We start from the raw sequence: 27,342 nt of genomic DNA on the forward strand, positions 1-27,342 counted from the left end.
GCTGCTTAAACATCTCTTGCTTTGTTCTGTTCATATAATTGATTATACTCCATACTGTGCATTATGTCTCATTCCATCTACACTGGCTTCCAGTTTGTTTCCAGACCCAATTCAAGGTGATATTATTGATCTTTAAAGCCCTTTATGGCTTGTGACTACCATATCTTAAGGACTGCCTACTCCCATATGAATCTACTCAACCATTTCAGTCATCCTTGGGGAGGATAAATGTAAAGGATAAATATTTGACAGATACATAGAGTATTTGAGATCAGATTATGAGTAATTCTGCATGAGAGCAGAACTAGATGGGGTCATAGTTTTAGCATTTTGGAGGATAAACCAATTCATAAAGAAGCTGACCTGATCTTCTGCCCTGCTTATGGCAGTCTAATCCTCTGGATTCTTTTGCATAGTTTGAAGCTGCCATTTTGTTCACCACCTGCTAGTCAACCCACCAAACAACAGCAAGCCAAACAGCATCTGGTGTTGGTGGCCAAATGTTATGTTGCAACTTGCAAGCAGGATTTTCCATCAGTAGACAAAGAAAAATTGCCACAAGCAATTTGGCCCTATCACAGTTGGCCCTATCTCTGTAAAGATAGAGTGAAGCTGGGAAATACAGCCAGATGCAGGGATCAGCCTATCTCCACAGTGCAATTCTATCCCAGGCAGTTATGGTTGCCAGCCTCTAAGTGGGCACTGAAGATCTCCTGGAATTAGAACTGGTCTCCAGACTACAGAGATCACTTCCCCTGGAGAAAATGGCTGTTTTGGAGGGTGGACTCCATGGTGTTATACCCCACTGAGGTCCCGCCCTTCCCCAAACCCCGCTCTCCTCAAGCTCTACTTCCAAGTCTTCAGGAATTTCCCAATGCAGAGCTGGCAGCTCTACCAGTGGCAGCTGTCTCAAATTTTAATCAAGATGGGCTATGCTCAGTTTCATTTGCAATGTGATGAAAATGTGTTTTCAAACGTTCAGTAGGAAGATAATATTCCATACACCTATTCCATCTCTTAACACTTTAAAATGTAATGTAAATAACCTCCTAGCAACTGTTCTGGATATTATTGTAAAACTTGGCCACCCATTAGAGGCTTAGGCTGTGAGGCAAAACAGTTCTAGCCCCAAGATACTTTCTGGAGACTAGAGCTGTCTCTGAGAGCCAAGTTAGTTGCAATACTGGAAGATTTGTGAATGGATCACTCCAGTGGCACACTGGTGATATACGGTGGGTAGAAAGGCTGCTGCACAATCCCTGTGTAGTAGTTTCAACAATGCCCCCCCAGCTGCTATTACTCTAGAGGGGGGAAGGTGGCAAAAAGAGGGTTGCCTTTATTTTTTCCCATCAAGAGCAAATAACCCTGACCTGGATAGCCCAGCCTAGCCTTGTCCTGTCAGATTTCATAAGCTAAGCAGGGTTGGCCCTGGTTAGTATTTGGATGGGAGATCACCAAGGTCAATCCAGGGTTGCTAGGTGCAGAGGAAGGCAATGGCAAATCACCTCTGAATGTCTCTTTCCTTCAAAATCCCATGGGGCCATACATCAGCTGTGACTTGACAGCAAAGAGAGAGAGGAAGAGAAATAATAGCAGTAAGGGGGGGGGAGTAGTTGTTTCAGTTGGCAAAACCACACTGGAGGGGAGAATGATTAAACCATCTCTCCCCCCTTCCCCACGGGCTTTCCTTTTAAAAACACATGTTGAGAGGACCTGTTCATGCTTCTTCCAGTGTTACATCTAGTTTGGCCTGGAGGGAGTTATACATATTCCAGACAGAAGGTATACATATGATATTCCACATACCAATTTATCATTTCAGTTAACTTCCCATCAAATTTACAGTTGCCTTAATAAGGTGTTGACTTTAGCAGAACCCCAAAAGGCAGTGAATATTAATATTGTTATGGTAATAAAAATAATTTCACCCATTGTCTGAACTTTGCTATGTTGTGAACACTGTTAATTTCAGCTGGGATTTTACAACAGAGGCCATAGAGCAGCCTCCAGTATTTAGATTTTCTTACTACAAATCTGCAAAGGTTGCCAGCCTCCAGGTGGGGCCTGGAGATCTCTCACTTTTACAACTGATCTCCAGTTGGGAGAGATCAGCTCCCCTGGAGAAAATGGCTTCTCTGAAGGATGGACTCTATGGCATTGTACCCTGCTGAGGCCCCACCCCTCCCCAAACCCTGCCCTCTCCTGGATCCACCCCCAAAGTCTCTAGGTATTTTCCAAAACAGACCTGGCAACCCTGGCCAAGCTATTGTCTAAAATGTAATGAACCCAGTGAAATAATGAAAGCAACCTGCCTTAGAACTTTACAAAGGTTCATATAAGTACATTCCTTCCTGAACTTTCTGCTACAAATCCACCCTTTACCCATATTCTGCATAATAATCAGTGGTGCCTTAAAAATTAACATTTATTATGTAATCTGCTGGAGTCTCAGTAAGAAATGCAGATTATAAATAGCATAAATAAATTTATTTCAGCAGAGGTCTCTTCTACAAAGGACTTACAAAAGCTTGTGCTGGAAGAAATGTTAGTGTTTAAAGTGCCACTGGATTTCTACTTCACTTTGATACAACAGACTAACACAGTTACCTCTCTACAACTGTGCTCTGCATTCCAGCATAGGGAATTTATTGTTGTGTTATTCAGACTTCTTGCTTACTCCAGAAACCTTTAGATGTCCAGATTCTAAAAAAGTCACCATATGTCCTTTCTGTATGACTGATGCTTACGTGGTATACAACAGTAATTCTCAGAAGTGCTGAGAGAGTGAGCTTGGGCATGGTATAAAACAGAAATATAAAATGGGCAAAGGGGGATCTCTTACTTTTCATGCTTTTCTGTGCCAATGCCATTCTTTAAGTTCTCTTTGTACAAACGCACTGAAGAAACTATGCAGCCTGATACCCAGTAGATCATTACATTTGTAAGCAGGTCATCAAGAGTGAACTTCCTGTAAAATACATTCCACAAATAGCTTCGTTAGAGCTCAGTGCAAATATTATAAAGAGCAGTTAAGGGACTTACTTTTCAGTAGTTGCAAATGGTGAAAGCAGCTTCTGCCACCAGCCTTCATATTCATAACCTTTCCCAGGTCCAGACCAACTCACACCCCTGGAATTGCCTACATCTACATTTTTCTCATTATGCACAAACCTCTGTGTGGTGGGGATTGGAGGAAAATCCCTCTGCCTCAGACAGACTTCAGGGAATCAGTGTGGGAGGAGGAGGAGGAGGAAGAGGAGGAGGAAGAAGAAGAAATTGGATTTACATCCCGCCCCATACTCGGAATCTCAAAGCGGTCACAATCTCCTTTACCTTCCTCACCCCCCACAACAGACACCCTGTGAGGTGGGTGGAGCTGAGAGAGCTCTCACAAGCAGCTGCCCTTTCAAGGACAACTCCTATGAGAGCTATGGCTGACCCAAGGCCATTCCAGCAGGTGCAAGTGGAGGAGTGGGGAATCAAACCCAGTTCTCCCAGATAACAGTCCGCGCTCTTAACCACTACATCAAACTCGGTACTTGTTATCATCTGTACTGTGCTGTTTGCAAGAATCAGAGTTTTGGAAAAAGATTCTGTGTAGATGGAGGAATAATGTATCATTTTGCTTTTTGTTGGGGGATTTCAGTGTTCCCCCAAAGAGCTTCACTTTCCCATTTCCTGCTCAAGAGTACTAAGACTTAAGCAAATCCACAGCCTCCCTTTAGAGGACACTTCACAAGTCATGCAAAAAGAAAGGAATCAAACAGCAAAGTATTATGGGAAGTGGTTACTCTCATATACTTTCTTCTGATTTAGTGTTCCAAGGTCTAAAATGTTAGGTACGTTGCACGAAGGCAATGGGGGAGGGCAGAATGCCATCTCTGCAGTCAGAGGATTCTATTTGACCATGATGGACAAAATCATTTTCAAGAGTTGGTTTTGTCTGTTCACTGAAAGGGCCAAAGCAAAACAGCCATCTGTGACATTTATTATTCATAAGCTCAAATCCTGCCATGTGTTATCAATAATATATCAGTTAGGAGGACTACAGAAACATGACCAACTGCTGTCCATTAATATTGCATACGTCATACATAGTGAGGGGGATGCCCTTGAGCCCAAACTTTCTATCATCATCTATTGTTTAAGAGCGCAATGAGAATATTCTGTTCCTAGCTAAAAATTAGCAGATCATTAGTTCTAGAAAATTTACAGCTGCCCGTGCAGACAGCTCCTTTATCTGGAATTATAGTCCTTCCCCTCCCAAAGGTTCTGGTCAGGCTGGTTCACTACCTGCAGTAACCTCCAATGGCTCACTACCAGCAGTAACAGAAAGTGGTTTTGAACTGATGATCTGGCATCTTATGTCTTTGGGATATTGCTGAAATATATTATTTCTTCCATTTATCATTATATTGGCTATTCAAGGATTTGACTAGGTAATAACTGACAGCTTAATTAAATAAAGCCCTTCCTAGGTTCACTTGATAGTAACAAAAACACAATATGAACAGCATTGACCCATTTCAGTCCGGCTTTCGCCCGGGACATGGGACGGAGACGGTGCTGGTCGCCCTAGTGGATGACCTTCAACGGCATCTGGATCGGGGCGGCTCAGCGGTGCTGATGCTGTTAGACCTGTCGGCTGCGTTCGACACGGTCGACCATCGGCTACTGAAGGGTCGCTTCGCCGACGCAGGGATTCAGGGGTTGGCTTTACAGTGGCTTTCCTCTTTCCTTGAAGGTCGGGGACAAAGGGTCGCAGTTGGGGGGGAGCTGTCCCGGAGGTGCACACTTGACTGTGGTGTGCCCCAAGGGGCGGTTCTCTCCCCGATGTTATTTAACATCTATATGCGACCTCTTGCCCAGATTGCCCGAAGGTACGGGCTAGGGTGTCATCAGTATGCTGATGACACCCAGCTCTATCTACTGATGGACGGCCAGCCGACCTGCGTCCCGGAAAATCTAGATCGGGCACTATATGCCGTGGCTGAATGGCTCAGACTGAGCGGGCTGAAGCTTAACCCTGCGAAGACAGAGGTCCTTTGCTTGGGTCGCCGCGGTCCGGAAAGGGGAATCCCCCTACCAGCCTTTGACGGTGCGCCGCTGATAGCGGCGGACAGGGTCAGGAGCTTGGGGGTGCTGTTGGAGCCTTCCTTAAAGATGGAGGCTCAGATAGCAGCCGCTGCCAAGTCCGCGTTTTTTCACCTTAGGCGGGCAAGGCAGTTGGCCCCCTTTTTGGAGCGCGACGACCTAGCAACAGTGATCCATGCCACGGTCACCTCGAGGTTAGACTACTGTAATGCCCTCTACATGGGGCTGCCCCTGTCCCGAACTCGGAAATTGCAGCTGGTGCAGAATGCCGCGGCCCGGCTGTTATTGGGTCTCCCAAAGTGGGAACACATTCAGCCGGGTCTTCGGACCCTGCACTGGCTTCCAGTAATATACCGAGTCCGGTACAAGGTGCTGGTTATCACCTTTAAAGCCCTATATGGCTTGGGACCTGTCTACCTGAAGGACCGTCTTTCCCCGCACGTTCCCCAGAGAGTACTGAGGTCGGGAACACAAAATCTCCTTACTATCCCTGGGCCGAAGGAAGCCCGTTTGAAATCCACCAGAGAAAGGGCGTTCTCCGTTATGGCCCCTACATGGTGGAATCAGCTGCCGGAAGAGGTGAGGGCCCTGCGGGACCTTGTACAGTTCCGCAGGGCCTGTAAGACGACCCTCTTCCGGCTAGCCTATACCTAGCTTGAGAATTTTAATGTAACTTGCCGGATTTCTTTCTTTTATATACAGTTGATATATTTATTAATATTTATTAATATTTATTGATAACCATGGTTTTATCTGTTTTTATCTGTTTTAAATGCTGATCCCTTTATATGTTTAAATACTGTAATTTTGTTGGATCTATCACTGGAAGCCGCCCTGAGCCACTTGTGGGAAGGGCGGGATATAAATCCCAAATAAATAAATAAAAAAATAAATAAATAAATAAACCTTTCTGCTTCACATTTTGCAAGATCAGTCTCATTAAATGGCTAGTGAGCATGGCTCAATTCTAAGGTTGCTAGGTCTTATCTGGCTTCCAGCAGGGGGGTTCCAAGTGCATTCTGGGATGATAACCATAGAGTTTTGGCCAAAAATTCTAGCATGTCAATGTGTGATGTGCCCAGTGTGATGATGTTCTGGGTTACATCATTGTGCCATTGATGTTGATGCGATAGGGGGCTGTTTGGAGGTGGAGTTTTCTCACCAGCCAACTGGCTGGTGGCAAATTAAAGCCCTTGAAATCAGGGGAACTCCCACCCCAACTAGGGAACTGGCAACCCTACTCAATTCTTTAGCTCCGGCCTTGCTTTCAAAGAATGGGTGAGTACAAATTCCACTCTGTTTCAGAAAGGGAAAAAACAAAACATCCCGGAGGATTAGTTCAATTTACACAATCCTCCACTGGGCCAAAAATCTTTCAGCTGTATGGGCAATCAGTAGATACACAGCTGACTGTAAAAGCAGCCCTGTATGTTACAGGGAAGAACAGAAACCTAAGCTAAGCCTTAACTTTATAGATTAGTATGGGGCTTGGACTATTATTTCCACTCAAAATATGATAATATGAGGAGAGGGGCCCAAACATTCAGTCTACAGGAGCACTCAAGAACAAAGTATGATATGAAACAAGGTAGTATTCTCTGTACAAGTTTTGTTTATAGTTTGTTCAAGGACATACTGATTATATTTCTTTTGCATAAATTCATTTTGATAGGAGTATAATTGTAAAAAAATTAGAAACACAATCTGGTTCAGTGTCTCTGCAGCCTAGGCTTCTCAAACCTCTGGATTTTCAGCCTCCTCCCCCGCTCTCCAAATATTTGGAAGCGGGAGGGGGGACGATGCTTCCCCCTCACAGCGCCAGGCTGCCGCCGCCGCCACAACACCAGCACAGCGCTGCCACCACAAGCGCTGCTGGCCCAGGCACAGGCAGCAGCCGCCGCCACCATCACCGTGGCTGCGGCCCGAGCTACAGGCTGCCAGTGCCTGAGGAGAGCAGCAAAGGGTCTCCTCTCCCTCCCCCCTTTGATCCTGCCTTCTGGGAGGGACTTGCGAGATTTTTTTTTACAATAATTACCAATTGCCCTTTCCTTCCGAGGAGCGGCTGTAGCTGGGAAGGAGAGATCGGGAAAGTCAAAGGGAGGAAAGGTAAAACAGAAAAACAACAACCCCATGCAAGCCCCCCCCCCCATCTGAGGCTGCCAGTTACAGGCCGTTTTCCAAATCGACACCCCCCGTTGAGATCTTTTCGCCCTCGACCCCGAAGAGAAGCTAAAACTGGCATGAGGAAGCCCGCACCTGCCTGCACTCTTTGCTTTCTTCCTGAGTGAGAAGGAAGCCGTCCACTTTCTTAACGCTTGCAAGGTCCAGGTAAAGTTAGAGAGTCCAGCGGCTCCTTTAAGACCAGCAAAGTGCTATTCAAGGTATGAGCTTTCGTGTGCACGGCACGCACACCTCAAATACGCAAAGTCCGGGTAAATAATTTTAAAAGCACATTATGTGGTGGAAAAAAGGCCAGCAAGGCATCGCAACCAGCCAGGCAAGACTGCCTCCCTAGCGAGAGAGAGCATGTGACTTACCAGACTGGGGAGGGAACTGACTGCTGGGCATTAATTATTCCCTATGGAAACCGATTCCCAAAGGGAATAATGGAGAATTGATCAGCGGGTATCTGGTACTCTGGAGGGGGGCTGTTTTTTGAGGTAGAGGCACCAGATTTTCAGCATAGCATCCGATGCCTCTCCTCAAAAGACCCTCCAAGTTTCAAAAAGATCTGACCGCGGAGTCCAATTCTATGAGCCCCCAAATAAGGTGCCCCTATCTTTTATTAATTCCAAGGAGGGAAGGCATTGAAAAGGTGTGTGGTCCTTTTCAATGTGATGGACAGAACTTCCTTTGGAGTTCAATTATGCTTGTCACAACCTTGCTCCTGGCTCCATCCCCAAAGTCTCCTGGCTCCACCCCCAAAGTCCCCAGATATTTCTTGAATTGGACTTGGCAACCCTACTGCAGCCTGTTGTGGGGAGCAGATTTTACACTGCGGTCACCACAGCCCGAAGGAAAAGCAGCCACTGCACTGGTAGCAGGAAGACTTGAGGACTCAGGCAACTTTCTTTTGTATTGCTAATGTGTACTATTGCTTTAGTGGGCCCTGAAGGTCAAATATGGTAGAAAGTAGGGTGAATTAGAATAAATACATGCTGCAGAGGCAAACCTTCCGGTTTAGCTAATCAGACTTTACTGCAGTAATTAGGGTTGCCAAGTCCAATTAAAGAAAAATCTGGGGACTTTGGGGGTGGAGCCAGGAGACATTGGGGGTGAAGCCAAGAACAAGGATGTGACAAGCATAATTGAACTCCAAGGGAGTTCTTGCCATCACATTTAAAGAGACAGCACACCTTTTAAAATGCCTTTCTTCCATAGGAAATAATTAAGGATAGGGGCACCATATTTTGGGGCTCATAGAATTGGACCCTCTGGTCCATTCGTTTTGAAACTTGGGGGGTATTTTGGGGAGAGGCACTAGATGCTATATTAAAAATTTGGTGTTTCTACCTCAAAAAATAGCCTTCCCAGAGCCCCCAATACCCACGGATCAATTTCCTATTATTCCCTATGGGAATCGTTCCCCATAGGGAATAATAGAGTGCCTAGTAGACATTTCCCTCCCCCCCACGCTTTCTAAAGGGGTGGAGGGCCTCCAAACTAGGGAATCCCCTGCCCCCTCCCTCTCTCACACACACACTTACCAGATCTTCCTCCAGACAACTCTACTTCCTGTGAAAACGAAAGCAAAGAAAGGGAGGGGCCGTTCTCAGAAGCCCTTTCTGCTTCCTGCTTCCTGCCCAGCCTTAAAGGGGCAGACATTTCACAAACGGCTCAGGAGCTCTACAACATGAAGCCTAAAGGTATGTTCTCCCCCCCCTCCACCCCCGCTTCCAGAGTTTTGAAGAGCGGGAGATGAGGCTGCGAACCCAGAAGTCTCCCGCCAGAGCGGGAGGTTTGGGAAGCCTAGCAGTAACAGAACATTTTTCATATGTTGCTTCAAGTATGTGACAGATAATCAGTATAAAAATGATCTAAATAAATACAGTTTGGAGTCACTGACTTGCATCTGATGGAACAACATTTATATTAGTGAGAAAGTGACTTCTTCTGACTTCCCCTTCCCTCTGCAAAGCCTCACCTTACCCCCTGTGCTGGTCCTGAGGGGCCATTGACCACCAGAAACAAAATCACAACACATTCAATGGGCAGCAGCAGGACAAAGAAGTGGGAAAGTTCTGCTCTGTGAAGTCCACTGATGGTTGGATTTACATAACTGAACCCTCCCCAGAAAAAGTAAGTTAGCTGCTGTGTATATGAGAAGGAAAGATGGCACTCACTTTTCTAATCCTCCATCTTCTAGATACTTATGGTTGAGATCGGTCCATAAAGCAAACTTCTCCAATATGTATGCAGCCAGTCCCAAAGGAGAGTCATTCAAGCTACAGCCTAAAAGGAAGAAAACCCACAAGTGACTATTCATTTAGCTCACCCACATAAATAATAAATACAGGCTACTTCTATCTGGTTTAAAAATTTAAAACATTTGAAAATCCACTAACAAAAAAGAAGCTTGCCTTGCCTTGGAAAGTTGCTTTGTGAAGGAGAAAAACTATAAAAAAGCAAATATTTCAGACATTTTGAAACAGTAATGAAACAGCAGCTGTCAGAGTAGCTTTGAAGATTTTGTTTGAATTTTGAAAAGGTTTGAGATCGCTATTGTGGCCTAAAGCTTTAAGGGTGACCAAGCCTGGCTAGTGTTCGTTCTCATCTTTCCATAGGGTTGCCAAGTCCAGTTCAAGAAATATCTGGGGACTTTGGGAGTAGAGCCAGGAGTCTTTGGGGGTGCAGCCAAGAGACATTGGGGTGGAGCCAAGAGACATTGGGGTGGAGCCAGGAGCAAGGGCGTGACAAGCATAATTGAACTCCAAGGGAGTTCTGGCCATCACATTTAAAGGGACAGCACACCTTTTTAAATGCCTTCCTTCCATAGGAAATCATGAAGGATAGGGGCACCTTCTTTTGGGGCTCATAGAATTGGACCCCCTGGTCCAATCATTTTGAAACTTGGGGGGTATTTGGTGGAGAGGTACTAGATGCTATACCAAAAATTTGGTGCCTCTACCTCAAAAAACAGCCCCCCCAGAGCCCCCGATACCTCCAGATCAATTCCCCATTATACCCTATGAGGATCAATCTCCACATAGGGAATAATGAAGTGCCCAGCAGACATTTCCTTCCCTCCCTCCCCCCGTTTCTGGTGACTCTGAAGCGAGGGATTGACATCTCTACTCACGAGTTGCTGCCAACTTCTTTGCTGCCAAAGTAACGCAGACACACCATCCCAAGAGGAAGCCTTTCCAAATGGAGACTGAAGCCTCTGGAGGTGGAAAGTCACACGATGGTTGTGGAGGCGGGGCTTCCCCCCATCGGCTAGCTGACTGGGGGCGGGAAGGAGCCTGGAAAAGCGGAAGAACCCCCGCTGGGACCTGGGGATTGGTAAGCCTAACTTTCCATCTTTCCTCAATGGTAACAATAGCTGTGCATATCTGAAGGAAGAACAGCCACCGCAAAAGATAACAAGTGAATCCTGGTACTGCTGCCATCACCCACCAAGTGGCTTGAAACTGACTGCCTGGACAAGTTTGCTTGGAGTGATTCTCACCTCACTTACTTGACAGTGGACCTGGCTGGTATTTTGAACCAATTTGTGAAATTCAGCTCACTGTCCATATGCTATGGTCACCAGCCCTCTTTTCTGAAGTGCCCAGGTTCTGTTTCTCTCTGTTAGAACTGGGTGGAATTTGGGGGGGGGGGGGTGGAGGAGGTAGGTTGGAGTGTGCTTAAAATTTTTTTTTAAAAAAAACGTTTGAGTAAAAGATTTCCCCACCCAGACAGAATTGGCACTCTGAATTGCTTTGCAGGATGGACTCTGTGTCATTATACCCTGCGAAGGACGCTTCCCTCCTGCTTTAGTCACACTAAGGAGAAAGACTGTACTTTTCCTAGATAGAGGCTGCAGGGAGGGGACAGAAAGCTTAAGTCAGATCAATTCCTCTATAGAAAATGGCTGTCTTGTGGCACATACTCTAGTCTATGGTATACACAACACAACAAGGCCAGGCCAAAAACTCACACACAGATCACACTACAAGCACACACTGATACTAAATGCAGCAAGGCTGAATATAGCAGGAAAAGGCAGCAACAATGTGCTGCAAGTAAAAGGAATGTTCGGCTTCAGCATCTATGTGACTGTCTTTATGCCCCCCCTGCACACACACACCCATAATTATTATTTTTTCTCTCCATTCTGGGCCTGCTTCAGGGCTTTGAGCCACTGCAGACATGGGGACACACACACACCCATTCGAAGGGAATGGAAAGCTGGCATCTTTTTCAGCTATAGGTGGGTGGAAAGACAGTGAAGATGGGGAGGTGAGTGAAGGCCAAGGGTTGAGTGGGGGGGGGGATAGCAAGGGTGGAGGGTGAGTGAATTTAACTGGTGGGGGAAGTAGTGGAGTGCCAAGGGGGCAGAGGTAGTTGAGATGAAGAGATGGTTGGGGGGGGGGTTATTGGAGGAGGGGTGAGAAGTTAGGGGGGAGACACCAAGGGTGGCGGGGCACTTGCCCAGACCCTCCTTCTAGAGCCCATTGTATTTTTCTCTACAACAGGCCTTATTCCTAGTACATTATATTTATACATTTTAAACTATTTATATGCTGCCTCATAATATACTTTAATTATCAATAATATTTATTGTTTCCAAGTGTTTTAGTGCTTCAACATGCTCTCAGCCAAATTTATGATAATAAGGAATGGCAGTTACAATACAAGTAAAGCTCAGAAGAACAATCACAAGGCAAACAGATGTAAGGAGGAAGTTCCACAGACAAGACAAGGCATCACTGAACAGACCCTGTCTCCCAAAGCCACCCACCTCCCTTCTGATGGATGGGGGCACACAGAGACGGGCCACCCACCAAAGATCTTAAAGGTAAGGTAGGAGCGAGCTGTGCGAATGCACAGCTCAGTTTCCCAGTGCGAATATTCATTGGGCCTAAATTTCTCTCCCAGAAATAACTCATCAACCCTTACCAAATTTTAATCATGATGGAGTAAAATGTTTGTTTATAATATTTCTTATAAGGCAAAGACACCATTATGAGGCGGTACATAATACTTCGCGTAAATGTTACTGTGTGGTAATCCTGAAGTGCTTCTGGAATGGCCCTCTGCCTCCTGAGCTGTAGCGCATTTGATGGTTTCATTAAGTCCTTTTCAGGTGTTACATTCCTGGCTGGCATTGTAATGCTGTATACAGAACAAACACTACACACAAATCACCAGTGCTTGAAGAGAAAAAGTTAGGAAAGCTAAAGCTAAGTATGAGCTTAGGCTGGCCAAAGATGCTAAATACAACAAAAAGGGTTCTTTTCATATGTTCAAAAAGAGCAAGGACATGGTAGGCCCATTGCGAGGGCAGGAAAGTGAAGTTGTAACAGGTAACAAAGAGAGGGCGGAACTGCTCAATTCCCACTTTTCCTCAGTCTTCTCTTCTGAGGGAAACAGTGCTCAACACGGCAAAAACAGAACATATACTGAGGATATGGAGTTGCAACCTAGGATCAGCATAGGGGTAGTACATAAACACCTAGTTTCTTTGAATGAAACTAAGTCCTCAGAGCCAGATGAACTGCATCCAAGGGTTCTAAAAGAGCTTGCGAATGTAATTTCTGAGCCTCTGGCTATCATTTTTGAGAATTCTTGGAGAACAGGAGAGGTGCCTGAAGACTGGAGGTGGGCAAATAATGCCTCATCTTCAAGAAGGGGAAAAACGAGGATCTGGGTAACTATTGACCCGTCAGCCTGATGTCTATCCCTGGACAAGTTTTAGAATAAATCATCAGTCAGTCCTGGAACATTTAGAAAGGATGGCTGTGATTACTAAGAGCCAGCATGGGTTTCTCAAGAACAAGTCATGTCAAACTAACCTGATCTCTTTTTTGCTGGATCGGGGGAATGCTGTAGATGTCATTTATCTTGATTTCGGTAAGGCTTTTGATAAGGTTCCACATACTATCGTTGTTGACAAGTTGGTAAAATGTGGTTTGGATCCTGTTAGTGTTAGGTGGATCTGTAACTGATTGACAGGTCGCACCCAAAGAGTGTTTGTGAATGGTTCCTCATCCTCTTGGAGCGGAGTGACAAGTGGAGTGCCTCAAGGATCTGTCCTGGGACCTGTTTTGTTCAACATCTTTATAAATGATTTGGATGAAGGAATAGAGGGAAACCTTGTTACATTTGTATATGATGCTAAATTGGGAGGGGTTGCAAATGACCCTGGAGGTCCCTTCCAACTTTATTATTCTATGATTCTGCAGAATCCTCCCAATACATCATCAGTGTTCCCTCTAAGCTGAGTTAGTGTGAGCTAGCTCACAGATTTTTAGCCTCCAGCTCACAAATTTTTGTCTTAGCTATGGAAAAATGGCCCCAGAGCACAATGATTTATCCAGTAGCTCACAACTTTAATGCCAATAGCTCATAACTTTAATACTAGTAACTCACAAAGCAGAATTTTTGCTCACAAGACTCTGCAGCTTAGAGGGAACATTCGCCATCACTATTCTTTTGCAAGGGGAAGTGCATGGTATGCATGTTCCAAACCTGGACTATACAGACATTGTCTGTTTTAGAAGAACAAGTGGTCATGTGTATCAGGCGGATTGCATGCAGTGCATTTGTGTGGTACTCTCTCTCTCTCAAACATAATGATTGATAATAGCTACAGTATTGAGCATTCATGCTCCATATCTCTGAATCCCTTACTGAAAGTCCATGCATAGAACACAACAATCTGATGAGGAGTTTGTGTGGCTTGCTCTGGAGTGTACTGTAGCATCTGAAAAACAAAGATGACAGCCCTGCCCTATACTGTAAGAGACTTGCTTTAAGTGACATTCTGGAGTCTTGAATTAGATTAAAATATTCCAGTAGGGCAGTGTATTAATTCGTTGCAATTTTTTAAAAAATTACTGGAAAAATTGATACTTTGAAGACCAACAGAGCTATAAAGCATAACTTCTTGTGGGCTCTACCTCACAGCATTTTATGCTTCAACAAACTTGTTAGCCCAGAAGGTGCGACAAGACTCCTATTCAGATTAAGATATGCAGATTTTTACAGTAACTCTAAAAGTAAATTTGTCACACAAAGCCATTTTTTTTTTGTAACAAATGCTATCGTTGTCATCCCTGTAATAATATAATTTAGATACAACTGAATGAATGATACATTTTCTTATTCACTTTCCAATCAGTTATAAAATATAGTTTTAAATGGAGGCATTTAAAAGTTTGCAGACCTAATCATAACAATATAGTTAAGCTAATTCACTTGCATGTCTAGATAACAACCCATTAGTCAAATCTGACAGTTTTCCCCCTAGGCACAGAAAGCTCATCTGAAGGCTTGTCAGTGATCAACAAAGAAAGAGGCAAAATTTAATTTTACCAAGTGTGCTGCTAGTTCTGAGTACTGGCACACAGTCCTCTGAAAGCAACTCAGCATGCAAGAAAAATTTAAAATAGCCATTAAACATTTTTTTCATTACAGTTTCTGCTATAATGGACCTTCACGGTGGCTCAAAAATTAAAAGAAAACAACACAATTGGCAAAGTAATTATATAAAAATGCAGCAATAAAAAAGAGAGAATAACAAGTGTAAATTGATCAAACAATTATGGCACAAAGAGAAACACCCCCCCCCAGAACAACCCTCTATCATACCCTATAAAAAGCTCCAACAAGATGGATTTTTCCTGGCATGTAGATGGTCCAAGGTGAATGTACAGTAGGTCAAATTTTGGTAAAATAGGATGCCACCACAAACAAGGCACTACCTGGCTAGTAAATAGTTCTGCAAACAATCATCACCATTTCCAAACAATGAGTCAGGAGAATCTCCCCACACAAAAAAAAACCCCATAAGGAAGCAGTTTTAATGGAAATAAAATTTTGCAGATATCCTGACCTGGTTAAAGGAAAAACACTGAACAAAAGCAACAATATTTTGGAAAAATGCTGTAGAAAGAAAACCCCCCAAAACAGAGCTAAAAATCTTAGTTAATGTTATAGTAGCAGTTCATGTTCTCAAGAACTGCTGGCTTGTATGTTTGAAAATAATGTTTATGTGCGCATTACAAGACTGTTTCACACACAGAGACACACAATGAAATGCATGTGATTGACAACTTGCACAAGTGAAAATTATCTAGTGGTGAGACATCAAGAGATGTCTTGTTCCTTTTTGTAGAGAAAAGCCCAGCAGGAATTCCTTCGCATATTAGGCCACATCACCTGATACCAAGCCAGCCAGAATTACGTTCCTTTGTGTTCTTGCTCAAAAAAAGCCATGTGCCTGTACAAATAATTTGATATTAAAGCTGCCAGGCAACAATGTGCAGTGTTTCACCCAAGCAATGGGGATACTTTTGCACATAGGCAGGGCCACAAATTGATTCTCATCAATTAAGAATACATGTTCATACAGGTGGTCATGGTCAACCACACGCTCAGTGGGATACTAAAGCAGCTGAAATTTGCAAGAAGGAAGGAAAACCAGCTGTACATGCACAAAAGTGTATTAAAACTGGTAGGATATTTGTGCAACGTTTTAAAAAAATGTTTATCAAATGATAACAAAAATTGCTATTTGCAATGAAAAGTGAACTGTGAAATTTTTATAATAAAAAAATGTTTTACCAACAGTATCAGGCCTTGTAGCTTGTATGTGAGCATAACCAGATTCTGTTATGAACCTAAGGACCATTTTCTTCCAGAAAGGAAATAAATGCTGGACATCCTCTTCTTGGAATCCAAAGAGTTTTGGGAAATACTGCCCCAGCAGTGCAGACAGCAGTTGCTTAAATCCCCAGACAGTGCACACTGCATCACTTAAGTGAAGGCCTTTCACATGGCTACATTAAAAAGGGAAGAAATTACATTAATTACAAACTTAAGTACTATTTTTCATACATATATATTTTTGTGAAACCCCTACCATACCCCTACCATATGTAAAAGAAGGCAGCTCCTGTTGGTAAGGCAAGAACCCAAGACTGATGAACATAAGAACATAAGAGAAGTCATGTTGGATGGGGCCAAAAATCCTAGCTATAAATACAAGTTGAGTTTAAACAATTTTATTAATAACATATGGTAACAATGTCTGTTTATATCATTACTATCCCTGACCCATATGATATTTTCTTATCCCCCCTCCCTCCATTTCTAGACTCCCGCCGAAGTTATATATTTAAGTTCACTTATAAAGGTACCCTTAATCAATCAAAATTCAATGTCTCCCTTATCTCATACTCATTATTAAAAAATTGTCCAATGTCTTTTTATATTCCACTCTTTCTCTATATATCCTCTAAATTTTTTCCACTCCCTTTTAAACACTTCCAAATCATAGTCTCTTAAAGTTCTTGTTAGTTTGTCCATCTCACTCCATGATAAAACTTTCACAATCCAGTCCCATTTCTCTGGTATTTTTTCTTGCTTCCACAACTGCGCATACAATGTCCTAGCAGCTGAGAGCAAGTACCAAATTAGAGTTCTATCTTCTTTTGGAAATTTTTCCATTTGTAATCCCAACAGAAAAGTCTCTGCAACTTTCTTAAAATCATATCCCAAAATTTTAGATATTTCTTGTTGTATCATCTGCCAAAACTTTTTCGCTTTTCCACAAGTCCACCACATATGATAAAAAGAACTTTCATGTTCTTACAGTTCCAACATCTATCCGACATCTTTTTACTGATCTTTGCCAGTTTTTTCGGAGTCATATACCACCTATATATCATCTTGAAACAATTCTCTTTAATCCTCTGACATGTTGATATTCTCATAGAGTTCTTCCAAAGATATTCCCATGCATCCATGTGTATTTCCTTATTTACATTAATGGCCCATTTAATCATTTGAGATTTTACTAATTCTTCTTCTGTAGACCATTTCAACAGTAATTTATATATTTTCGATATTAGTTTTTCATTATCTCCAAACAGAACCTTTTCCAATTCCGTTTGCTCACGTCTAATTCCAACAGTTTTAATATCATTCTTCATCAAACTTTTTATTTGTTGCATTTGAAACCAGTCATACTTATTATTTAGCTCTTCAGCAGATTTTAATTCAATTTTATCACCTTGGATCTTTAGCAGTTGATTATATGACAAGCCTCTCTCTTCATCAGATTCATCTGTTATTTTTATTACTTCTGCTGGCACTATCCATAATGGCTTTCTTTCATTACCATATTTCTTGTATTTTGTCCATGTATTTAGCAAGTTGTTTCTAATATAATGGTGAAAAAAAAGACCATCCATCTTTTTTTCCCCATAGTACATATAAGCATGCCAGCCGAATTTATTTCCATGAGCTTCTAACAATAAAAGCTTTTTATTTAACAGTATCATCCAATCCTTTATCCACGTCAAACAAACTGCATCATGATATAATCTTAAATCTGGAAGTTGAAATCCTCCCCTTTCTTTAGCATCCGTTAAAATTTTCATCTTAATCCTTGGTTTTTTCCCAGCCCATACAAATTCTGAGATCTTCCTTTGCCATTTATTAAATTGTTTACTATCTTTCACAATCTGAATAGTTTGGAACAAATACATTATTCTTGGCAAAATGTTCATCTTAACTGCAGCAATCCTACCCAACAAAGACAGATTAAGTCTATTCCATTTCATCATATCTTCATCCATCCTACGCCATAACTTTTCATAGTTATTTTTGTACAAATCAATATTCTTCATTGTTATTTCTAGACCTAAATATTTAACTTTAGAAGTGACTTCACATCCCGTCAAACTCTGCAATTCCTTCTGTTTATTTAGTTGCATATTTTTACATAAAAATTTCGATTTCTCTTTATTAATATAGAATCCTGCCATTTCTCCATATTCTTTTATCTTAGCTAGCAACAAAGGTACCACTTGTATCGGATTTTCAGTTATAAACACAATATCATCTGCAAATGCTTTATATTTGTAAGAAAATCCTTTAAATTTCAGTCCTTCTATCTCTTTGTCATCTTGTATTTGCATTAGCAGAATCTCAAGAGTCATTATAAACAACAATGGTGAAAGCGGACATCCTTGTCTTGTACCTTTGCTCACCTTCATTTCATTTGTAAGGTCTGCATTTATACACAATTTTGCGTACTGATCCATATATATTGCTTTTGTCATTCTTATAAAATACTCTCCCAGATTCTTTTTCTTCATTACTGCAAACATAAAATCCCAATTCAGATTATCAAAGGCTTTTTCTGCATCTACAAAAAATAATGCCGCCTTTTTCTGGATGTTTCTCATAATATTCTACAATATTTACAACAGTTCTTACATTGTCTCTTATTTGCCTTTAGGGAGAAATCCCGCTTGATCTTCCTTTATAAAATCAATCAAATATTGCTTGAGTCGTTCTGCCAAAATTCTTGTGTATATCTTATAGTTATTGTTTAATAATGAAATTGGTCTATAGTTCTTTACATTTGTGACATCTCTATCTTCCTTGGGAATCAACGAGATTACAGCTTCTTTCCAAGTATTTGGAATTTTCCCTTTTATTCTTATCGTGTTCATCAATTTTTGCAATTTTGGTACCATCTCATCTTTGAGAGTTTTATAAAATTTAGTTGTATATCCATCCGGACCAGGAGCCTTACCTACTTTCATTACATTTATTGCTGCTTCAATTTCAATTTTTTTCTATTGGATCATTCAAAATCTTTTTCATATACTCAGTCAAGGGTGCTATTTTAATATTTCGTAAATACTCTTCCATTTTTTCTTTTTTTTATTTTCACACCTTTGAATAAATTTGCATAATATTTAAAAAATTCTCTTTTGATTCCTTCTTGGTCTACTATCTCTTTTCCGCTAGCCACGATTTTATTAAAAGTTTTGTTTTCTTTCTTTTTCTTCAGCTGCCAAGCTAAATACTTCCCAGGTTTATTCGCACCTTCAAACGATTTTTGTTGCAAACTTTTTAAATTCCATTCTAATTCTTTATTCAACAAATGTCTTAGTTGGGCTTGTAATATAGTATTTTCCCTTATTAATTTCTTTTTCCCTAGTCTTTTTCTTAGTTCCCCTTCTTTTTTCTTTATTTCATTTTGAATGTCCAACATCCGCTTTTCTTTTGCCCTCTTATTTTTATTGTTCAATGTAATCAATAGTCCTCTCATTACTGCTTTGTAAGTATCCCAAACCGTCTGGAATTCTATATCATCAGTATCATTTATTTGGAAAAAAGCTATAGTTTCTTTTTCTAAAAATGTCACAATATCCTTATCTTGTAACAAATCCTCATTTATTCTCCATGTTCTTGTTTTCTTTTGCAATTTGTAGCCCAAAATATTGGATTATGATCTGCACATACCTTTGGTAGAATCTCTACTTTTCTAGTCATGAGGCCCAAACTTTTAGAACCCCATAGCATATCAATTCTAGAAAAAGTATTATGTCTTGCTGAAAAGAAAGTATAGTTTCTTACTTCAGGATTAAATTTTCTCCAAATATCCTCCAAACTTTGTTGTTTAACCAACTCAAAAAATGATTTTGGCAGTCTCCCTTCTTTATTATTGCTCTTTTGGCCAGATCTATCTATATTGTTTTGTATTGTTCCATTGAAATCACCCATCATCAAGATCTGGTCATAGGACACTTCATCCAACTGTCGGTTAATGTCTTTTAAAAAAAACATCTTTTGCTCTATTAGGTCATATAGTCCTAGTAACAACGTTTTCTTTGCATCCATCATCACTTCCACTGCTATATATCTTCCATCTTTATCTTTAAATATCAATTTTGGTTCTAATTGCTCTTTAATGTAAAAGACCACACCCCCTTTTTTTTGATCCACCAATGAAAAAAATTCCAACCCCAATTGTTTGTTCCACAAAAATTTATAATCCTTTTGTTGTATATGAACTTCCTGTAAACAAATTATATTACATTTTTGTTTTTTAATCCAATGAAATGTTGCTTTTCATTTTTGTGGTGAATTTAATCCATTTATATTCCAAGATAATAACTTGAAATCCATTATAATGCAAAGTCTTTATTCTCTTCAAAAAAACTACACATCTCTTGCTCATTCCTTATTGTAATCCTTCTTCCACGTTGCTCAAAGCCCAAACCTTTGGGTATTATCCATCTATATCTCGTTCCCTCTGCACGTAGCTTCTCTGTTAACCTCTTGTATTTCTTCCTGTTGTTTATCACTTGTCTTGGCAGTTCTTTCATTATTTTGACTCTGCTCCCTTCCACTATCAGAGCCTTTTGAAAATTTTTATTCAGAATTTTCCCTGCCATGTCTTTTGTCCTTAGTTTTATAACTATATCTCTTGGTAAGCCTTTATCTTTTGCATATGATGAATTAACTCTATAAATACTGTCAAACATGTTTCTGGACCTTTCAGGATCCTCTTCTAAATAGTCAGCAATTATTTTCACCATATAGTCCATTAAATCAGTTCCCTCCCCTTCAGGTATTCCTCTCAGACGCGCTTGAGTTTCCATTAATCTGCAGTCATGAACTGTTACCTTCTCTTGAAGCTTTAATAAGGTGGAAGCATGTACATCAACTTTCACTTCAACATCCTTGACTCTGTTTGTAACCATACCCAACTCATTTTTAAATCTTCAACTTCTTTTTTAAGGTCTCCAATGTCCTTCTTAAGCTCTTTTTTACAAGCTGTTAACATCTTCTCCACACCCTTCATGATCCTGGCCTCCATGGTATCAAACTGACTTTGCATTTTGTCCAAAGAATGAGATCTTGCACGAGTTAGTCTTTCTTCTGACATTAAAAAAAAACCTTCAAAAAATCCAAAGACTCCAATTCTAAATCCAGCACCAAGTCCAGTAGCTTAGAACTTGCTCTTTAAAATAAGACTAGTTTCGCCCTTCTCCAACCTTCCTGGGCTGAGATATTGATTTTTAACAATTTTTGGCAATTTTCCCTTCTTCAAAATGGCGATCGCGATTTCTCTATGGTTAAAAATTCCTAGCAAAGACCTTCTTCTTGCTCCTCTCACCTTCAGCTTTTACTTCCTGGTTCACTGAGCCCAGATCACGTTCTCCAAATGTCGCGGTCTTTATAATGCTTGTTATGTTGATTGCAAGTGCAGAGCCATAACACCGAAGCATACGTCAGGTATTCAAAACAACTCTTTTCATTCCCAGATTCTATCAAAGTCTTAAGAAGAAGAAGATGATATTGGATTTATATCCCGCCCTCCACTCCAAAGAGTCTCAGAGCGGCTCACAATCTCCTTTACCTTCCTCCCCCACAACAAACACCCTGTGAGGTGGGTGGGGCTGGAGAGGGCTCTCACAGCAGCTGCCCTTTCAAGGACAACTTCTGCCAGAGCTATGGCTGACCCAAGGCCATTCCAGCAGGTGCAAGTGGAGGAGTGGGGAATCAAACCCGGTTCTCCCAGATAAGAGTCCGCACACTTAACCACTACACCAAACTGAGTCCAAATTTCAAGTTTCCTCTTCCTCCCCTCTCTTTCTTTGTTATTCAATTTTTCCCACCTTCCAATGTTATCTAGATTAGCTTAGAAAAGTCCCAGAGCGAGAGATTGTAATCAAAGTACCTTTAACGGCTATGCCTCTTAAACTTCGGTCTTGTTGTCAGCGCAGGGACATTGAAGTTTCAACAAGGAACAGGCTTAGCTTTGTTGAAAACAAAGTTTCTGTTTATTGATTACAGCAATGCATTCCACAACGCAGGTTCATTGATACTAATAACAAAAGGGGTGCAAGCATGAGCATATAAGGATACACATCAAAGGATAGGGGCTTTAAATCATTTCCCACAATAAAACTGGGGCTTCTCTGCTGAGAATAGCCAGGGTGCCTTTCTGTTATCTCCCACCTACATAGCATTCTCGCCTCCTCTGCAATGGCCTTGCTTGTCTCCTCTAGGCGCCTGGAAACGGCTAGATGTTTTACACTTCAAAGACCTGCTGGTATTCTGGCTTCCCCCCTCTTGACTATCTCTCTACAATACTAGGGTTAGTGTAGCAAAAGGCATGGGATTAGTTCACAGTAAATAAACAGTTCAGGTCATAAAATAAGCTTCAATGTATACAAGCTGACACTTGTCGCTTCTCAGATGTTTATCAGTCCCAAAAGAGAGTGAGATCCAGACAGGCTTATGCCAATTAAATGGCTCTTTAATCCTTTGTAGATGTTGAACGACGCCACTTTTCTCCGCCGGTCCTCAAAGCTTCAGAAAGACCCCCTCCAAGATCAATCATCAGCTGAGGTTAACTGGCTCAAAGTCTTCTGCACGTAATTCTGGGCAAATCTCTATCTGAGAAATGCAGGCAGGAAGCCCCAGAAAGGCTTCTTACTACCCTGAACAAAGAATTAAGTTTTCCCCTTATTCAGGAGACGTCAGCTCTGTTGGATTCTCAAACCGGAAGCCCTAGCTATAAATACAAATTGATGGGATGTGAACTGGCAGAGACTGACCAAGAAACAGATCTTGGGGTTGTGGTAGATAACTCACTGAAAATGTCGAGACAGTGTGCGACTACAATAAAAAAGGCCAATGCCATGATGGGAATTATTTAGGAAGGGAATTGAAAACAAATCAGCCAGTATCATAATGCCCCTATATAAATTGATGGTGCGGCCTCATTTGGAGTACTGTGTTCAATTCTGGTCACTGCAGCTCAAAAAAGACATTATAGCATTGGAAAAAGTGTAGAAAAGGGCAACTAGAATGATTAAAGGGTTTGAACAATTTCCCTATGAAGAAAGGTTAAGACGCTTGGGGCTCTTTAGCTTGGAGAAATGTCAACTGTGGAGTGACATGATAGAAGTTTACAAGATTATGCATGGGATAAAGAAGGTAGAGGAAAAAGTACTCTTCTCCCTTTCTCACAATACGAGAACTTGTGGACATTCAATGAAATTGCTGAGCAGTCGGGTTAGAACTGATAAAAGGAAGTACTTCTTCACCCAAAGGGTGATTAACACATGGAATTCACTGCCACAGGAGGTGGCGGCTACAAGCATAGACAGCTTCAAGAGGGATTGGATAAGCATATGGAGCAGAGGTCCATCAGTGGCTATTAGCCACAGCGTATTGTTGGAACTCTCTGTCTGGGGCAGTGATGCTCTGTATTCTTGGTGCTTGGGGGGGGGGGTGTACAGTAGGAGGGCTTCTAGTGTCCTGACCCCACTGGTGGACCTCCTGATGGCACTTGGGTTTTTTTGCTACTGTGTGACACAGAGTGTTGAACTGGATGGGCCATTGGCCTGATTCAACATGGCTTCTCTTATGTTCTTAGTTTCTGAATATATGATGGTTCTGGTATACCCGGCAGAGTACTATAGATCACCTATAGCCCTGTGATGGAACTAATTCCAGTTTCTGTGGATAGAGCTGCACAGAATGCATATTCTGATCCCATTTAAGTTTCAGGATTCAGACTTTGCTATGCTACTACATAAGGATTCTGCTAACAAGGTCTTGATTTTATTAAAGAGAACCAGAGATATAGCAAGTGACCTAACCTTTGTTTAGGGTTGCCAGGTCGAATTAAAAAAAATATCTGGGGAATTTGGGGGTGGAGCCAGGAGCAAAGGTGTGACAAGTATGACTGAACTCCAAAGGGAGTTCTGGCAATCACATTTAAAGGGACCACACACCTTTTAAATGCCTTTAATCTATTTGGAAACAATGAAGGATGGGGCACCTTCTTCATAGGATTGGACCCCCTGGTCCAGCCTTTTTGAAACTTAGGGGATATTTTGTGGAGTGGCACCAGATGCTATGCTGAAAATTTGGGGCCTCTACCTAAAACCCCCCTCCCAGTCCCAGATATCCATGGATCTCTATTATACCCTATAACAGGGGTCCCCAACCCCAGGCTGCAGCCCACTACCAGGCTGTTGCCTGTTAGCAGCTGGGCTGCCACTCCCTGTCTTCCGCCCCCTTGCCATCCCCCACTTGCCCGTCGCACTCCCTCCCCCGTGCACAATGAGACACCACGGCCCACCCCCTCCCTTCCCTTCCGCAGCGCCACGTTCCGCTCCTTGAGCAGAGAAGCGAGAATGCTTTGAGTCAGCCCTACCCACTTCAGCGGGGCCCGGGCTGATACTAAGTTGTTTGAAGAGGAGGCTGGAGGAGGAGTTTCATTCCCTCCCTCACTTCTGGAAGGGAGCGGGGGAGAAGCCTCCTTTAGCACGCTATTGAAATAACTTCGAATCAGCCTGGGCCCTGCTGAAGCTGCCCAATCCTCGTCGCAGTGTCCTTCTGATCGCAAGGTGGGGGGGCTGATGAGGCTCAGCTTTACCTCTTTGGCAGGGCCTGGGCTGATTCTAAGTTATTCAATAGTGTGCTGAAGGAGGCTTCTCCTCCCCTTGCTTCCAGAAGTGAGGGAGGGGTGAAACTCCTCCAGCCTGCTCTTCAAAAACCTTTGAATCAGCCCGGTTCCTGCCAAAGCAGGTAGGGCTGACTCCTCTAAGCCTTCTTGCGAGGGCGGGGGAGGGGGGGAGAAACACAGTGTGGCCCTGGGGAAGGGAGGGGAGGGGGTGGGCTAGGGTTGCCAATCCCCAGGCCCTCCCCCCACTTCAGGGTCATCAGAAAGCGGGAGTGGGGAATGTCTGCTGGGAACTCTATTATTCGCTATGGAGACTTATTCCCATAAGGAATAATGGAGAATTGATCCATGGGTATCTGGGGCTCTGGAGGGGCTGTATTTTGAGGTAGAGGTACCATAATTGCAGCATAGCATCCAGTGCCTCTCCCCAAAATACCCCCATTTTTCAAAATGATTGGACCAGGGGGTCCTATTCTATGAGCCCCAAAAGAAGGTGCCCCTATCTTTAATTATTTCGTATAGAAGGAAGGCATTTAAAAAGGTGTGCGGTCCCTTTAAATGTGATGGCCAGAACTCCCTTTGATGTTCAGTTATGCTTGTCACACCCTTGTTCCTGGCTCCACCCCCAAAGTCCCCAGATATTTCTTGAACTGGACTTGGCAACCCTAGGGCGGGCCGTGGCAGCAAAACTGGTCCCTGGTGCCAAAAAGGCTGGGGACTACTGCCCTATAGCAGGGGTGGCCAAAGGTTGCTCTCCAGATGTTTTTGCCTACAATTGGCCATGCTGGCTGGGGCTGATGGGAGTTGTAGGCAAAAAACATCTGGAGAGCTACCGTTGGCCACCCTGCCCTATAGGAACCGGTCTCCATAGGGAATAATGGAGTGCCCAGCAGATATTTCCCTCCCCCAACTGGGGATTAGTACAAAAAGCAAACACATCTACAATTGCAGACCAATAAACATAAATAAAGATAAATGTATGCATGATTAGATTGCATCAAGATATAGACATGATGGGGCTGCAGGCTGGAACTGGCCATTTCACTGTAGAGCTTCATTAGGATGTATAAACTGGAGTTCTAATTAGCAGGATTCTTACTTTTGCTCCACTGGTGTAAGAAAGGATTTTTTTTCCCATTGGAAATCTGCAAGAATTACAGTGGACTCTGAACATTTAGGAATGGACTACAGTTTCCATTTTTAGTGGCTTTTTTAATGGGTCAAGTGTTTATGTATGAAAGCAGTTTTGCACAATTGGAATATATGAAATCTATGTCTTAAGGATGCAATCTAATAATTCATAAATTTATCTTTATTTATGTTTATTGGCCAGTAATTGTAGCTGTGTTGGTTTTTCATACTAGTTCCTTGATTAGCACATGGCTTCCTCTGAGTGGGTTCTTGTGCCCAGCTGGGGACTGGCAACCCTACCTTTGTTTCAGTTTGATCCAATAACTGGAATATTGCAAGCATTCAGTGAAAACCAGGGCATGCTTTTCAAATAATAAGTCAACTTTGCATTTTGCACAAAAAGAAGTTGAACACTAACTTTGGGGCTATTTGAGCCAGATTGGTACAGATCTGAAAGCCCCAGTCTCCTCCTTCAGCATAGAATTCTTTGAAGCCCAGTCTAAGCATCAGTTTGTAGAACATACGTGCACAGCTCACTGAAGTGAAATCTGTGAAGGAAAAAAAGTTACCAGTGTTTTTAAAGAATACAACCAACACATAATGGTGCAGTATTGACTTCTTTTTGTATTTAGGGGTGGCACTACCAGACAGGGTTGTGTTGACAACCCTCATCTACGGCTCCGAATCGTGGGTTTTATACCGTCATCACCTGCGACTCCTTGAGCGCTTTCATCAGCGCTGCCTTCGCACCATCCTCAACATCCACTGGAGTGACTTTGTGACCAACACTGAAGTTCTCAAGAGGGCGGAGGTTACAAGCATCGAAGCACTGCTGTTGAAGACGCAGCTGCGCTGGGCGGGGCATATTTCTAGGATGGAAAACCACCGCCTTCCCAAGATTGCTCTGTATGGCGAACTTTCCACCGGCCATCGAAATAGAGGGGCACCAAAGAAGAGGTACAAGGACTCCTTGAAGAAATCCCTTGGCACCTGTCGCATCAACCATCACCAGTGGTCTGACCTAGCCTCAGATCGCAAAGCATGGAGGCACACCATCCACCAGGCTGTCTCTTCCTTTGAGAACGCACGCATAGCTGGTCTTGAGGACAAAAGGAGATTGAGGAAGAATCGCACTGCTACAGCACCAACCCCAAATCAGACTTTTCCCTGCAGCCACTGTGGCCGGATCTGCCTGTCCCGCATTGGTCTTGTCAGCCACCAGCGAGCCTGCAGCAGACGTGGACTACTGCACCCTTCTTAAATCTTCGTTCGCGAAGTCAAGCCGAGAGAGACCAGACAGTGATTCTTTTCAGTCACACTGGGTATCACTTTATCAAGGCAAGACACTTTCTTAATTTAAGCCTTGTCTTCCCCTCCAATTTAAGCACACGGTGCCTGTGCTCATACCTCACCAATAAGGATAACTGTCTTTACAGAAAGTTCATACACCATGTAACCCACCAAGCTGAATACTTCCCATTCACTCCTCCCACAGAGCACTGCCAGGTGTTTGACATTTTCATTGTTTTTGCCATCCCAGGCAGGCAGCACAGCAGAATATCTCTCAAACCTTTTGGGAGCTTAGTAAGTATATACAAGCAGCTGGTAGCCTGCATTCAATTTAGTGAGAGACAATATGGTGCAGTATACAGAGTGCTGGAGTTTAAGAGACCTGGTTTAAG

The 27,342-nt window shown here is 42.5% G+C and overlaps 1 protein-coding gene across 2 annotated transcripts in view; it reads right to left on the reverse strand.

Moving 5' to 3' along the window:
* EPHX1 (epoxide hydrolase 1) overlaps positions 1-27,342 on the reverse strand; it is a 49,750-nt gene that overhangs the window by 791 nt on the left and 21,617 nt on the right. For both annotated transcript variants that reach the window (XM_060259466.1, XM_060259458.1), the window contains exons 5-8: positions 26,079-26,208; positions 15,865-16,079; positions 9,438-9,546; positions 2,843-2,968 (exon numbers count right to left, since the gene is read on the reverse strand). In XM_060259466.1, the coding sequence (XP_060115449.1) occupies positions 2,843-2,968; positions 9,438-9,546; positions 15,865-16,079; positions 26,079-26,208 (580 nt within the window). The remainder of the gene's footprint in view (positions 1-2,842; positions 2,969-9,437; positions 9,547-15,864; positions 16,080-26,078; positions 26,209-27,342) is intronic.

Source organism: Heteronotia binoei, chromosome 1, assembly GCF_032191835.1.
Source record: "Heteronotia binoei isolate CCM8104 ecotype False Entrance Well chromosome 1, APGP_CSIRO_Hbin_v1, whole genome shotgun sequence".
Lineage (NCBI taxonomy): Eukaryota > Metazoa > Chordata > Lepidosauria > Squamata > Gekkonidae > Heteronotia > Heteronotia binoei.